The 13,239-nt window shown below is 35.4% G+C and overlaps 1 protein-coding gene across 1 annotated transcript in view; it reads right to left on the reverse strand.

Annotated features, from left to right (window-relative positions):
• LOC131579668 (sodium channel protein type 2 subunit alpha-like) overlaps positions 1-13,239 on the reverse strand; it is a 140,063-nt gene that overhangs the window by 42,826 nt on the left and 83,998 nt on the right. The window contains exons 12-13 of the mRNA XM_058839953.1: positions 1,851-2,174; positions 54-172 (exon numbers count right to left, since the gene is read on the reverse strand). Coding sequence (XP_058695936.1) covers positions 54-172; positions 1,851-2,123 — 392 coding nt within the window. The 5' untranslated portion in view covers positions 2,124-2,174. The remainder of the gene's footprint in view (positions 1-53; positions 173-1,850; positions 2,175-13,239) is intronic.

The raw sequence follows: 13,239 nt of genomic DNA on the forward strand, positions 1-13,239 counted from the left end.
CATGAGTAATATTAATCAGTAACAATTTTTAACAAACCACTTGAAAAGGATATGAATGAACCAAAATCTTAATAGCTACTCTTCTAGTGATATTGAAAGGAGATAAAAGGTACAAGGCAGGTGTGGCACTGAACCTGTGGATTGTCTTCGCTTTATCCAGTACTATAAATGTCTTTAAAAACAGACAGAAAGGGTATGGGGGTTACGGTGCTAGGCAATAAAGGACACATTTTAGCAACCTTGCCATAATAGAGGCTGCTTACACACATCTAAGTAGATAAATTTATTTTCAGCAGAATTATGGAAGGAAATAACAGATTCTAAATTTTCACATGAGCAATGAAAATGCTAAACCACACATTCTTTTTCTCTGTGCTCTTAAAATCTGCATTTCAGATTTCATTTTCTAAGATTAAGTAATTATTTTAAAACTATAATTAAAAATGTGACGTTTTACATTTAAATTTAATGCAGCTCTTTTACTTGCATTTCAGAAAAAAACTAGCAATGCAAAACAAAGCACCTAAGTAACTATTTTTTTTGGACCTCACAAATTATTTAACCATTTCAGCATGTTAAAACTGCTTTAACGGTGAGACATCCTTGACTTTTAAAATCATTGGCTTTACTGTCTTTACTGCTTATGCAGCTGTCACTAGTACCGTCAATGTAAACATTTTTGATTTTGAATAGGAGTAACAATGAAAACATCATCTAATGAAATCTAAATTTAATCTACATTTAATGATTATCCTTCCAAAATCTAATATCCGGAACTAAGCAGGTTAGAACACTGAATATTTCTGCTTTCCAATGACATTTTACTATAAAAGAAATAGGTAATTTGTCAATAGTGTTTGTGACATTAAGAGAACAAAAACTAAAATAACTAAAAAATCTACATCTGCTTATTGGTCTTCAGCATTTTATACTAGAAAAAACACTTTTAATTAGGCTGCTTATTACAGATATAATACAGCTCTTTGGTTAAATTTTTATCTTGCAAGATATTATTTTCTTGATTATCCAGTACTTAATTTCAAGAACTCATTCTATGCTTTTTAATTCAACCAGCATTTTATTGACTACACAATAAAATAAAATAACCACTTGCTGCTTTTTTTGTACTGCCTTTTTAATGCAAACTCAGGTTTTTTTCTTTCTTGACATAATTTCACTTCACATGCCTATATAAAAATAACCTTCCTTCATCAAAGTAAACAAACCTTGCTCTTTTCTTCCATTTTTATCATTATATCTATAAATTACACCAAATCAGCATTATAAATTTAGATTTTTTCTTCAGGTCTATATTGGGCCTATATCATAGACCCAACACTGAAACACAAAGATTGGTTTAGTCTTCACACTTTTTTTAGTTTTGTAAAACAAGTATTTATATTATATTTTCAGGAATGTTTGACAGTGATTGTTCTGTCATATGACTGAATGAGCACTTTGTCTGAAGACTTCCGTAATGAACTAGGTCTCAGGTAACATGTTTCTTAAAAAAACCCAGAAAGTAGCCAGAGAGATGGGAAGTCTTCAAATGACTCAGCATTAAATCAGATCTGAAAAGATTACAAGACAATAAATACAAAATCCATTAACTAAAATACTATAACATTAGACATTAAAAGCAAAGTACCCAGTTTATTTTGTAAAAAAAAAAAAGGCAATTTAAGCAAGAGTTATAGTTGTCTTTATAGTGAAATCAAAATAATTAACACAATAGCACCTACTGCATAATACTTTCAAACAGTGCTTCTGACCAACTTCCCAGCAGAGCATTTATCAGGTTATAGTTAAACAGGAGTGCTCTAATTCCATTCTTAATACAAAACACTTACTTTTTTATTGATGTAATAGGGGTCCAGGTCCTCCAGGGGTTCAGACACCATTTCTGGAGGAATATCACCATAAATAAATGGCAGCGTCTTTCCTGCCTCTAAGTCATTATTTGGCTTTAGGTGATTTTCCTCATGACCAGCATCATCTGTAGGCTCATCTTGGTCACAAGGAAATTTTTCATCAGCAATACGTTTTTCAATAGCTGCAAGAGATTCTTCAGTGAAGTAGAAGAAGCTGTCAGGTCCTGGTGGTACCAGCATTGCTCGTGCCATCTTTTCATTCCGCAAATTTTAAATGCTTTTAGGCTCTTGTGCAAGAAGACCCTAGAAGGACATGTAGAGAAACAGAAGGTTGCACAACCAACAAAATCCCCAAATAAAAGCTTTTGGCATAGTCAGCATCTACCTATTTTCTCTTTGCAAAGCCCTGTAGCAAGAAATATTTCAATTAACAGTCAGATATTTAACAGAAATTTAACTACACATAGCAAACAGGTAGAAGTTAAGAAATAAAGAAAAAATTATGAAAGAAAAAAAGAGATCAAATTTTCTTACAGTTTGTCAACTCATGTTAATACCTCACAACAAAAAAGGGGAAAACATTCTCACTTCCCCTAGCCTAACATTAAGTTACCTTATTGTAAAAAAGTAAAAGTAAAAAAACAGATTTATACATTTTTGGCACACCACCTTAAAAACCTTGCATTTCTATTACGAAACTAGAAAGAAAAAACATGCTATTTTTATTACTCTCAATTTCTGATGGCAACATTACTCCATCTGGTGGCTTATACTATGATTGCCAAACCATTGTTTATAATACATTATTATGTATTACAAAAATGCACTGTATATTTAAAGCCATATTCACAGGCAGAAGGCAACTGGCCTGAAGTTTAGTTTTTCCATTCTAGACTTCCTGATCTGTATCTACCTGATTTTCAGTTGTAACTTTGATGATGCTATCTCCGTAGTTAAGGAAGTTATGATAAAGTGGTTTAGATTTATACAAACAGCACAGCATAATCAAAATTACAGTACTCTCTTTGAGACCAAGGGTATTTTCAAAATACTTAAAAATAATAAATTACAACAATCATTAATTTATTGCTTCTTTCTACATTATATTTGCCACAGTGAGTGTACAGTTAATACCTAAGAGTGCAGTATCTTCAAAATAAACCAACTTTTTTGAACAGACACAAGATTGAATCCAGTCCCACGTGCTGACAGTCATTAAGTGCTGTAAGCCTTTGTCAACACAACATTGTGAGTTGACCTTGGCTGGCTGCTCTCTCATTCATGCTCCACAGAAGGAACTGCACAGAGGAAAATGAAGTGGAAAAGCCCATGTATTAAAATAAAGACAAGCAGATAATTTACAAATTACTGTCATAGGCAAAACAGACTCAGGGAAAAATAACTTACTGCCAATTAAAACAGAATTGTAAAGTAAATAACATAAATCCTGAAAGAATTTTCCCTTTGCCTCTTTGTTCCAGGGTCAACTTCACTGTTTCACTCTGAACTCCTATACCTACTCCAAGAGGAATAGGGAAGGTGTGGAATGGGGGCTGGGTTATTGCAGTTCTTCTTTGCCATTCCTTCCTCCTGTTTTTCCCTTGCTCCAGGGTATGTCCCTCACACAGGCTGCAAAGCTTCAGGATAAGATTGCTCCAGCGAGGGCTTTGAAAGTGCCTCTCCCTCAAGGAATATTCACTTTCTCCAGCACAGAGTGCCCCAGAGGCTGCAGGTTGGGTATCTGCAGGGTATCTAAGGACTGCAGGGAAATACCTGCTTCAACACGGCCTGTCCCACCGGCTTCCAGGGAATTTCTGCTCCAGCACCTGCAGCCCTCCTTCCACTGCTGTTCCCCTGACCTTGGAGTGGGAGCTGTTTCTCACACACTCTCACAGAGTGTTCCTCACATGGACCTGTGGCATTTTGGTCTTTTCCAGATGTGTTTTCCCTGAGGCACTGCCATCCTGGCTGTGCTGTGCACAGGCAGCCCTGGGCTCTCCACACAGAGCCTGTCCAGCAGCCCCCCTGAAACACTGTGACCACTGCTCAGAGTGACCACAGGCCTCAGTGTCAAGAAGAAAAAACTTAAAGCAGATTTAGGTGATGGCAAAGGCTCCTGCCACCACAAAAGCCACAGAGTGAGCTGGTTCTCCTGACCCCAGTGTGTGCAGTGAGGATGCACTGGGAAGGAAAAACACTGATGGCAGACATTTTCATGAAGTGTAACAGCTCCAAAGTCAAACAACCCATGACACGGTGAATCTCAGAGCTGCCTCATCTATGTCGACTCGTAGGTCAACTTAATGCTAGTCGAGTAAATTTTCTATTTTTAACAATTTTGCAGAAGGAACAAGATTGCCGTGGACAGACAACCCATCATGCAAGCCATCACCTCTTCAAAATTAGTCAGTTGAGGATATGGTCAGGCTTCAAATCCCTGCTTTTTTAGTTGAGCCACAACAGGCTCCAAGCATTTGGCACATACCACAATAGACACAAAAACAGACAAAAAGAGGGAGGTCTCTTTACACTGACTAGTAAAGAGGTGAGAAATTTCCTAATGAATAATTATAGAAATCAGGCATTTTTCATATCAGCTGCTAAGCACTTCAAGAAAACACAGACATGATTTTTCTCTGGAAAAGAAAGCCTGAGAATGCCAAATCTTTCCTTATTTATTTAAAAATGCCTAATCTCATCTGTTCCATTTTAAAGCCATTCACCATTTTCAAATGCAAGATTTGATTGTTGTTTAGCCTTTTGGGGCAAATCCTGCTCAAATCCTCAGCAGCAGTGTACCTGAAGATCTGTCTAGCCACACTTTGACTGAGAGCCAGCTGTGTCTCAAAAGGTACTTTCCCTTCAGAAGCTGAATAACACCTGTGGCTCTAAATACACAGGAAACTTTCAGCAGCAAAAAGGGAGAGAGATCTATCTTCCAAGGAAGAACACCAGGACCTCTCTCCATAAGCTTCATTTTTACCTAAGGAAACACTAGTATTACTTGGTACCCTTCGTTCATTTATTTAGCTTACAACTCTGGGTTTGGTTTTTTTTCATAAAATGGAGGTGTAGGTATTATCTGCTTCTTCATTTGTAAGCTGAAAATTCACAAGAATTTCCTTAGTGCAAGCAGCTGAGTCTATATAATGTTGTTTTTTTTTTAATAGGGGCTTTCTCCAGCATCAAGGTGGTAGTAGTATCAAGTAGCATGTTTTCCTAAAAAAAGTCTCTAACATATAGGAATGACTTTTTATATTCCAGTACTACATGTACTGTAACAGATTCTGAGGACAGCACTTGTAATAAAGTTTGTATTTCATGACTGATGTATACAGTTAATGCCATTATAAGCAGTCCACACAAACTCAGTTATTATCTAAAATGGTTAGACGGTTGCCCAAAGTCTTTTAGAGTCTGAAAAAACAAGAAAGCAAGATCTACAGCTATTAGACCAACTCCTACCTTATAACCAAATAAAACAGGAGCAGTACTGTTATGGTGCTGCCCTGTCACAGGAATGTTGCTCTTTACAGGCTGAATAAAATACCAGCTTTTCAGCACATCTACACACCACTGACCAGTCCACCACGCCTATGAACAAGAAGGAGTACACTTGGCAGAAATAAGAAATAATTAGGAAACTTTGTGTTTCAATGATTATCTTCAGGAACAAGCATGTCAACAACAAAAAACAAAACAAGGGAGACACTGGACAAGAGTGCAAATATATACCATAACATTCAGCTAGTTTTTTAGAGGATCTTCTCATTACTTGGATAAAGACTCTACAAAACTTTAAAAATAGTTTTCTAGTCAATGTTAGGCATATAGACTTGGAAACTGACAAACGTGATGCCCACAGAAACTACTTGTTATCAAACATGTACTTGAAAATGTCTCGGTTATGTCTGTCTCTGCATTTCAGCTAAATTTACTCTTTAGAGGTCTATAATGCCTAAAACTAAAAGTTCATGATTGTTCATTTTACCAAATACCACTACAGCCTTATGGCAGTTTTTCTGAGTTATGAAAACCAATCTTTCCGCCTGCATGTTCATATTCCGCTGGTTGATTCAGCAAGGCTTAAGTGGTACCCTTAGGGCACAGATGAACTCCAGCATTTCTCTCTAGAGACACCACAGCCAATGACTGCAGCATCTCAGTGTTAACACTAAACAAAAAAAAGTTATTTTCCACTACATGACAAATCTCCTCTGTGAATGCCTTATGCTAGCAGCATAATCACAGCCTCTGCTTGAAAAAAAACAACACCTATTAAACACTTCTTGAGTTCAGTGATTGTTTCCTTGTCCTGACTTTTTTAAAGTACAGCAAATAAATGTTGTAGCACCTTGGAAGAAAGTGATGCTGCTTATAGTGTTATCTCATGGAAATCACTTTACCCAAAAAAGAACTGGAATAAAAAATAAAAAAGATAAAGCAGGATTGGTTTAATGACTTAAATGTGTCTCTTTTCTGCAGTTTTGACAGCATTTGTATTACAAACTAAGAGGTAATAACAATCGAACCAGAAAGCAATATTTAATGTGAATCCTGAAGAAACTGTTACCCTTCCATCCAAAAGATCCCACAAAGTTCCTTCTGAAAGCCCAACATTAAAAAAATCCACCATCAGTAAAAAAACAAAACCCAACATATAAATCCCCATTTTCTCCATTTACTGTTAAGAAATAGGCTTCTAATCTTTCATGGCTATGTCGTGCATGTAAGCCTGATTAGAGACTCTGTCCATCAAGCAAGACAGAAAATTCAAATTACAAATGAAAGATTACAGAAAAGTGCTGCATACCACAGAGTCTGTAGTAGCACAGTACTAGGAGGAAACTCCTGGGGCAGAAATGAGCCTGTTAAGAACCAGATAGTAATGTTAACATAAATATATGGTTGAGTGAGCAAGAATAACTTTTAAATGATCTTTTAGGAAATATTCTTAATACGTATAAAAGAAAAAAAGAAAAGCATCAGGGTCATTTATATTAAGCCTGAGCTTTTAAGCTTGAATTCACCAGGCTATGAAAAAAAGCAGGAATATATATATTTTTTATTGTTTCCATATATATGTATGTATTTTTTCTATATTTATTTTAATATTTGCAAAAACGATGGTCAAGCGTAAACCCAAACCAGTCAGCAACAAACCCTCAGTACTGACAAAATGTGTTTCTGTAACATACAATTTTTATCTTAACATTTTTCAGAGGTAGAAGTAACCCATCTGCTCTTCCTACTAGATATTCTACAACAGTGATGAATTTTTATAGTATTGCTTCTGATGCTCTCTCTGCTATGGTACATTTCATATTGTTATTTGAGTAACTTGAATAAAGCTTTCAGCATACTAAAGAAGCCATACTACTGAAATTACTGTGTCTCAAAAAACATCTAAGTCTCACATGTATGAAATTTCATTAAAAATAAGAAGCTACCATCATGAGAGCCAGGTAAAGATGTTCAGTGAATTTCATTTAGGCAAGCGGTCAAATGTGACAAGTCATAAGCAAATTTACAGATATTTTCTTTGTTATGCTCTTTTTTATGCATTTCTGTATATAAAAAAAATGAGTGTTTTTTTTCCCACAGATATTTAATTCTACTATATAAATTAAGACTCTATTAACTAATACATTGCCATTGAGCAGTGATAGAGACTCGAGGTTCTACGGAAAATAAGCTGGGTTTATTACTGCTACATCATTTGCACATTCTGTGACTGTTTGCAAAACAAGCAGCAGGTTATAAGGCAAATCCAGAAAATTCTTAGGACAGAGGTTTAATCTAGAATGTATCTGCTCCTAAACATCAATAAGAGCTAAAAGGTTTCTGAATTATTTATTGCTTTGAGACTGAATAGATTAGACCTACGCTACATTTCACCCCTGATACTTCTCAACAAAAGACTGTGCCAATGCAATAGCTAGCACTAAGTGGGATAGCTAATTTTTAAAGAAAATATTTTACCATGTCATTCTTTTGTCTGCAATTTCATTCTCAATAGCTTGTCCATGAAAAAAATTTTAAAAACCAAAATAAATGGTTATGGAAGACAAAATGCATTTCTGTTCAGTTTAATGGATTCTACTCCTTGTAAGAAACTTGCTTTATATGACTTGTATCAGTTCCAAAGGTATCCTAAACTAGCTATTTTCAATTCAATAGCCTCTGATTTCAATTTATGAACTTATGGTAATACACAGAAGACATCCAAAAATATTAATACTGAAGGAATGAGAAATGTTTAAAAGATAGAGGATGCTACAGCTGATCTTAAAAAAGAAGAATTCTCTAACATAAGCCCATTTTTTAGAATTTGCAACCACTGCAAAGCAGATCAGTTTGGCTTTCCTTTATGTCAGAAAACGCATTCATGCAGATCTAGGAAATTCAGTCCTCACAAACAAGCAATTCAATCCCCATGCATCAAGCAGCCGACTTGGAACAGAGCCAACACATAGCAAACAAAAAACTAAGAGTTTTTTACTATTGTCAAGGCATGGAAAAACTGTGAAAAACACAATGCACACCAGAAATGTGATATACACATATTTTTATTCTGACAAGGATAGTATTTCTGCTGTTTGTATGACTACTTGGACATTATTCCAGACCAGAGAAACATAGTTCAAAACGCCAAGACCCTGCTTCTAGTTAGGTCCAATTAAGTCATGTAGCCAGCTCTCTGCATAGTAAGCCTAATTTAAAGCTTCCTAAGCCTATTAACTTCTCGTACAATCTAAAGACAAGTTTATATCAGATTTGCTCCTATACTAAGGCTGTTACTCACTTTTATAGCCCATCAGCACTTCTTACTTTCATGTATTTACAGTAAAAATACTTCTCTCAGAATTTTCATTTGGTGAACATGAGTTCAGTTTTCTGTGAGTCAAATAAATTATAACAGTCACTGAAACTTATTTTTACATTTTTTGTGTTTATATTATATTGTGGGACAGATTTGTTTTTGTAAATTGTGGTGTTCAATCTTGCAAGGTTTCATTATCTGTGTGTTGGGGTTTTGCCTCCTCATTTCTCCAGATTACTTCCTCAATTTTCTGCTATTATTTATATGTCATTTAACAAATTTATGACAAAATAAGACTTTACATAGTTTCCATCACAAAGCCCTGATAATGTATACTTGGTGAGCTTTGCTCCAAAACACTTTTTTTAAGACACCAGAGATGATAAGATCAAGTTAATTACATTATGACCTTCATTTTTATAAGTTTGGATAATCTTTCTGTATGAATTCATAGCAAAATCAACCATGAAAAATTTAAAATATTACTTCTATCTGTGGATTGAAATGAACATATATCTAACTCCTTGTTTTGATGCTGAAAAGAAAAACAAAAAAGAAATATCTCAGTGGTTACAACATAATGACATAATGTAGCTGCTTAGAGATTAAGCTATGAAACAATACTCTCTACACATATTTTCAAATAATAATGGTACTTGTGCAGTGTTTATTTTCCTTGCATTCCTTAGCTGAGAGAGCACATGAAGGAAGGGCAACTATCACAAAGGATAAACTTATTTTCTTCACAAAGTCCTTATTACCCAATAATTGTTAATTACAAAACAGAGTACATTTAAACTTGTTTTAGCTATTTGAACTCCTTAGGAGGGAACATCCAGATTCCCCAAAATGTAGTTCTGGGAACAGGGAAAGAAATTGAGAGCCTCTGTCATTTTTTTATAGCTAGGTGCTAGGAATCCATTGCTGAACCATTAAAATATATCCCCTGAAAGTTCATTTACTCCCCAGAGTGACTGCCTCAGCAGCAAATCAAACTGCTGCACAACTTGCTCAGACCCCGTAAGTTCGTATTAATAAATTATTAATATAGTACTAAATAAATTAAACGTAATTATAGTTCAAAGTACATAAACATTGTGCACAGCAAAGAAACTGCACACATCCGCATCCATGGGATTTTTGATTACTTTGGCTCTTACAAGTGGCATGTGTTGAGCCACATTTATCAGAATGCTCAAAGTAAATCACTGAAAGTTTGTACATGGCACCTTCTCAAGATAGATAGTTCAAAATCCAGCTCAACAGGAGGCTAAGGTTACCTTATATAACCTACACTAAGCACAAGTATGTTCATGGGATGAGTTTGAGGTCACTAACACATACTCTTGCACTGGGTCTTCCAAACACTCCTCATGGAGGAGTCCAGGCTTCTTTTACCAGCTATCAGCCTTCAGTTGCAGGCTCCAACCTTCTGGCTCTTATTGTGGAGTTCTGGAATAACTGCTGTAGGTTACTGCTTGCCTATTATCAAAATTTCATTCTCCTTTTTGTGTTCTGCTTCAGTACAGGGCCACCACTACCACAAGTCACCATTGCAAAGCAACAGTGATAAATGATGTAAAACCAGTACAGCTTCCAAAAAAATATTGCTGAAAGTTTCCCCCTGAAAAACAAAAGCAAATTAGGAACTGAAACTGAATGAGCTTTTTAAGGTTCCCCAAATCAAATTGAATTACCTGAAGATGTTTTATATTAGAAAAGTCCTCCTGAATAAAATAAAATTAAAATGATACAAATTAGTATCAGTACAGCAAAGAAACTTGTTTCAGTAGATTTGAAACAGTAAAAAAATGTTCTTGAATCCTTAAAATGTACACTGTCTGGTTTTTATCTACCATAAAGCTTGAAACATTATCATTTAGAGCATAGCAGAAAAGTACATATCTACCTATAGTAGGAAAGAATTGTTTCCATTGACTGAAAACTGCTAAAATTCTGAAGCAAACATTAAGTTTATTTGCTGTTATGGGTAACATTGGATACATGATGGAATTTTACTAGATGCTTCTAACAACTATTGTAAAACTCAGCCATTTCGTTGCACTTTGATTTTCCACTAAGAAAGTGAAGACCACTGTAAAATGGTCAGAGAGCATGACTGAACAGATATGTAATTTGGAAGACTTTAGAAAGCCAATGTGCTTTGTTAGTGCTTTGTCATGAGCTTTTTAGCCTGAAAACACCACTTATGTAAGGTCCTCTCTCAAATTCTTGAAAATATTTTTTTTTTCCTTTTGGCAAGTAAGAGAACACAGGAAAAAAGAAGGCAAGGGGCCAGGGGGAGGAAGAAAGCAACACTCCCACCAAAGTAAGCACACGGAATGTGAAAACTGGTTGTAGAATGTAAAAGACATAAAGCAAGGAGTACAGACAGACCTCCTTCCATTCCTCTTTCTGGACAGACAGGCTCCCTATATCTCATTTAATGGCCTCATTAGTGTAATCTGAGTCTACTGTGCTGGTCTAATTTCCTAGAAAGACTCAGCTACCGTTCTGCAAATGGATACAGACTCGGATGGTTGGTAAAACCTGGCTCAGTTTATAGCAATGTGGAGGCAAAATTCCCACATCCATTCTAGGGCTTCCTGCAAACATGCTGAAAGTGGAAAATGGCATCAGCATACATCAACACAGATATGAATGGCAGCATTTTCTTGAAAAGGTTCACCTGTTAGGTTCAAAAAGAATTTTGCTCCTTCCAGTATATTAGTGAATTTTTCTATCTGAAAAAAATTGTTTACTAATAACATCCATTAAAAAAGCCACAGAAGCAGAATATGCCTCTAGAACTGAAATGAGAGTTCAATACCAATTATTCCATTCAGTTCAACAGCCTGAAACACAATGCTATGTTGGTACAAGAGACTTTCAGGCTGTCAGGCTCATTGACAAAGTTCACTATCTGCTTCCCAGTGATCACAAGAGCATGAGAAGGAAAGTGAGAATATGTTAGAACACTTCACACCATGATGGCATTTAAAATTTCACTTGTTCATTTTTCAGTTGGTTGGTTGGTTGTTTTTTTGGTTTTAGTGGAGATTCAATTACTTAGAAAGTAATTTTTATTTTTTTTTTAACAGATTGCCATGTGCTCTGGGATGACCCTAGTTGAGCGGGGAGGTTGGACCAGATGACCCACTGTGGTCCCTTCCAACCAATAGTTTAATACAGAATTGCTTCCTATCACAAGTGAAAGACAAACGGAAAAGAAATTGTGAAAAAAACTTGGAAAACAGGTTACTTGAATTTAAAGTGTTAAAAAGGGTCAAGGTGAAACTAGTTTGATAGCCACAGGCCTCTTTCACTCTGGATTTACTACACTGTTTTGCTCAGTTTTGTTTAGGAGTGTAATTATTTTTATAAGGAAACTTTTTCTCACTAGCACTGAGTCTTTCCGATGAACAATCGTAATTCTCTGTCTTTATCAGTCATTTTCAGGCATTCATGTGATCACAAGCCAGAACAAAGGAACTTCACAGCAAATTTAGCAGTAGTTTTCTCTGGGGCTTGAATCCAGAAGTCATAACATTTTCTGAAGTATTTGGCTTCCTCCATTCCTTTTTATCTTGGCTTTATATTGTGAGACAGGTCTGCATTCAAATGTATCTGACATTACATCCAGTTGGCAAGAATTCAACAGGAGAGTCTTGCACAAAACCCTCACCACTGGAGACCAAAGGACAGCTGGAAACACATCTCATGTTTTCATTTTTTTTTTTACTATCCATATTTATTTGCTTTTGAAAATTGCTCCTGTTCTAGATTGCGTAAACAAATATTATGGACAGGAAAAATGAACTGGATTAGATGAAGCTATTATAAAACAAAACCCCCAAGTTATTGCTACTATTGTGTCCACAGAGGAAATTATGAACAAATAAACAGATATGACACTATCCTCTAAAAGAAAGCAAAACCTGCTGAATGAAAAAGGAAAGAAAATTCTGACATATTAATCTAATTTCATAATTTATTTTTCCCCACTGAACATGTGGGGAAACATTTACCCTCTACAAATTAAATTTAGAGTTTCAAAATGAAGACTGCACTGGCTGACACAAATTGCTAGCTGAAAAATTAATAAGAGGCAGCAGTAAAACTCTGTATCACATCAGATTATTGAAAAATAGCAAAATATTGACAATTATTAAAGAAGTATTACCATTAACAGTACTAGAATCTAGCCAGGGAAATATATTCTTCAACCAATTTACCTGATTGAAAATCCATTTTAAAGGATGTCACTGATTGTACAATGAGAAGTAATGTTCAGCAATTAAGTATAAAAGATTATTGAAGATCAGAATAAAAAGGATAGACTTCTATGAGCTTTTTCATTATAATCTTTAGACAAAGATAAATGTAGTGTTCTGGTTCAATCACCTCTTCTGGTCATTGACAACATATAGAGAATTTAAAAATAATTTCTTTTCAGCTCAGGGAAGAATGCCAGGTAGCTGTATTTTCCCAAAATGTGCCTAAAAATTCAATGATTAAGAATAAGGAGACAAAAATGGTAGTTTT

The sequence above is a fragment of the Poecile atricapillus genome, chromosome 5, assembly GCF_030490865.1.
Source record: "Poecile atricapillus isolate bPoeAtr1 chromosome 5, bPoeAtr1.hap1, whole genome shotgun sequence".
In the NCBI taxonomy this organism is placed as follows: Eukaryota; Metazoa; Chordata; class Aves; order Passeriformes; family Paridae; genus Poecile; species Poecile atricapillus.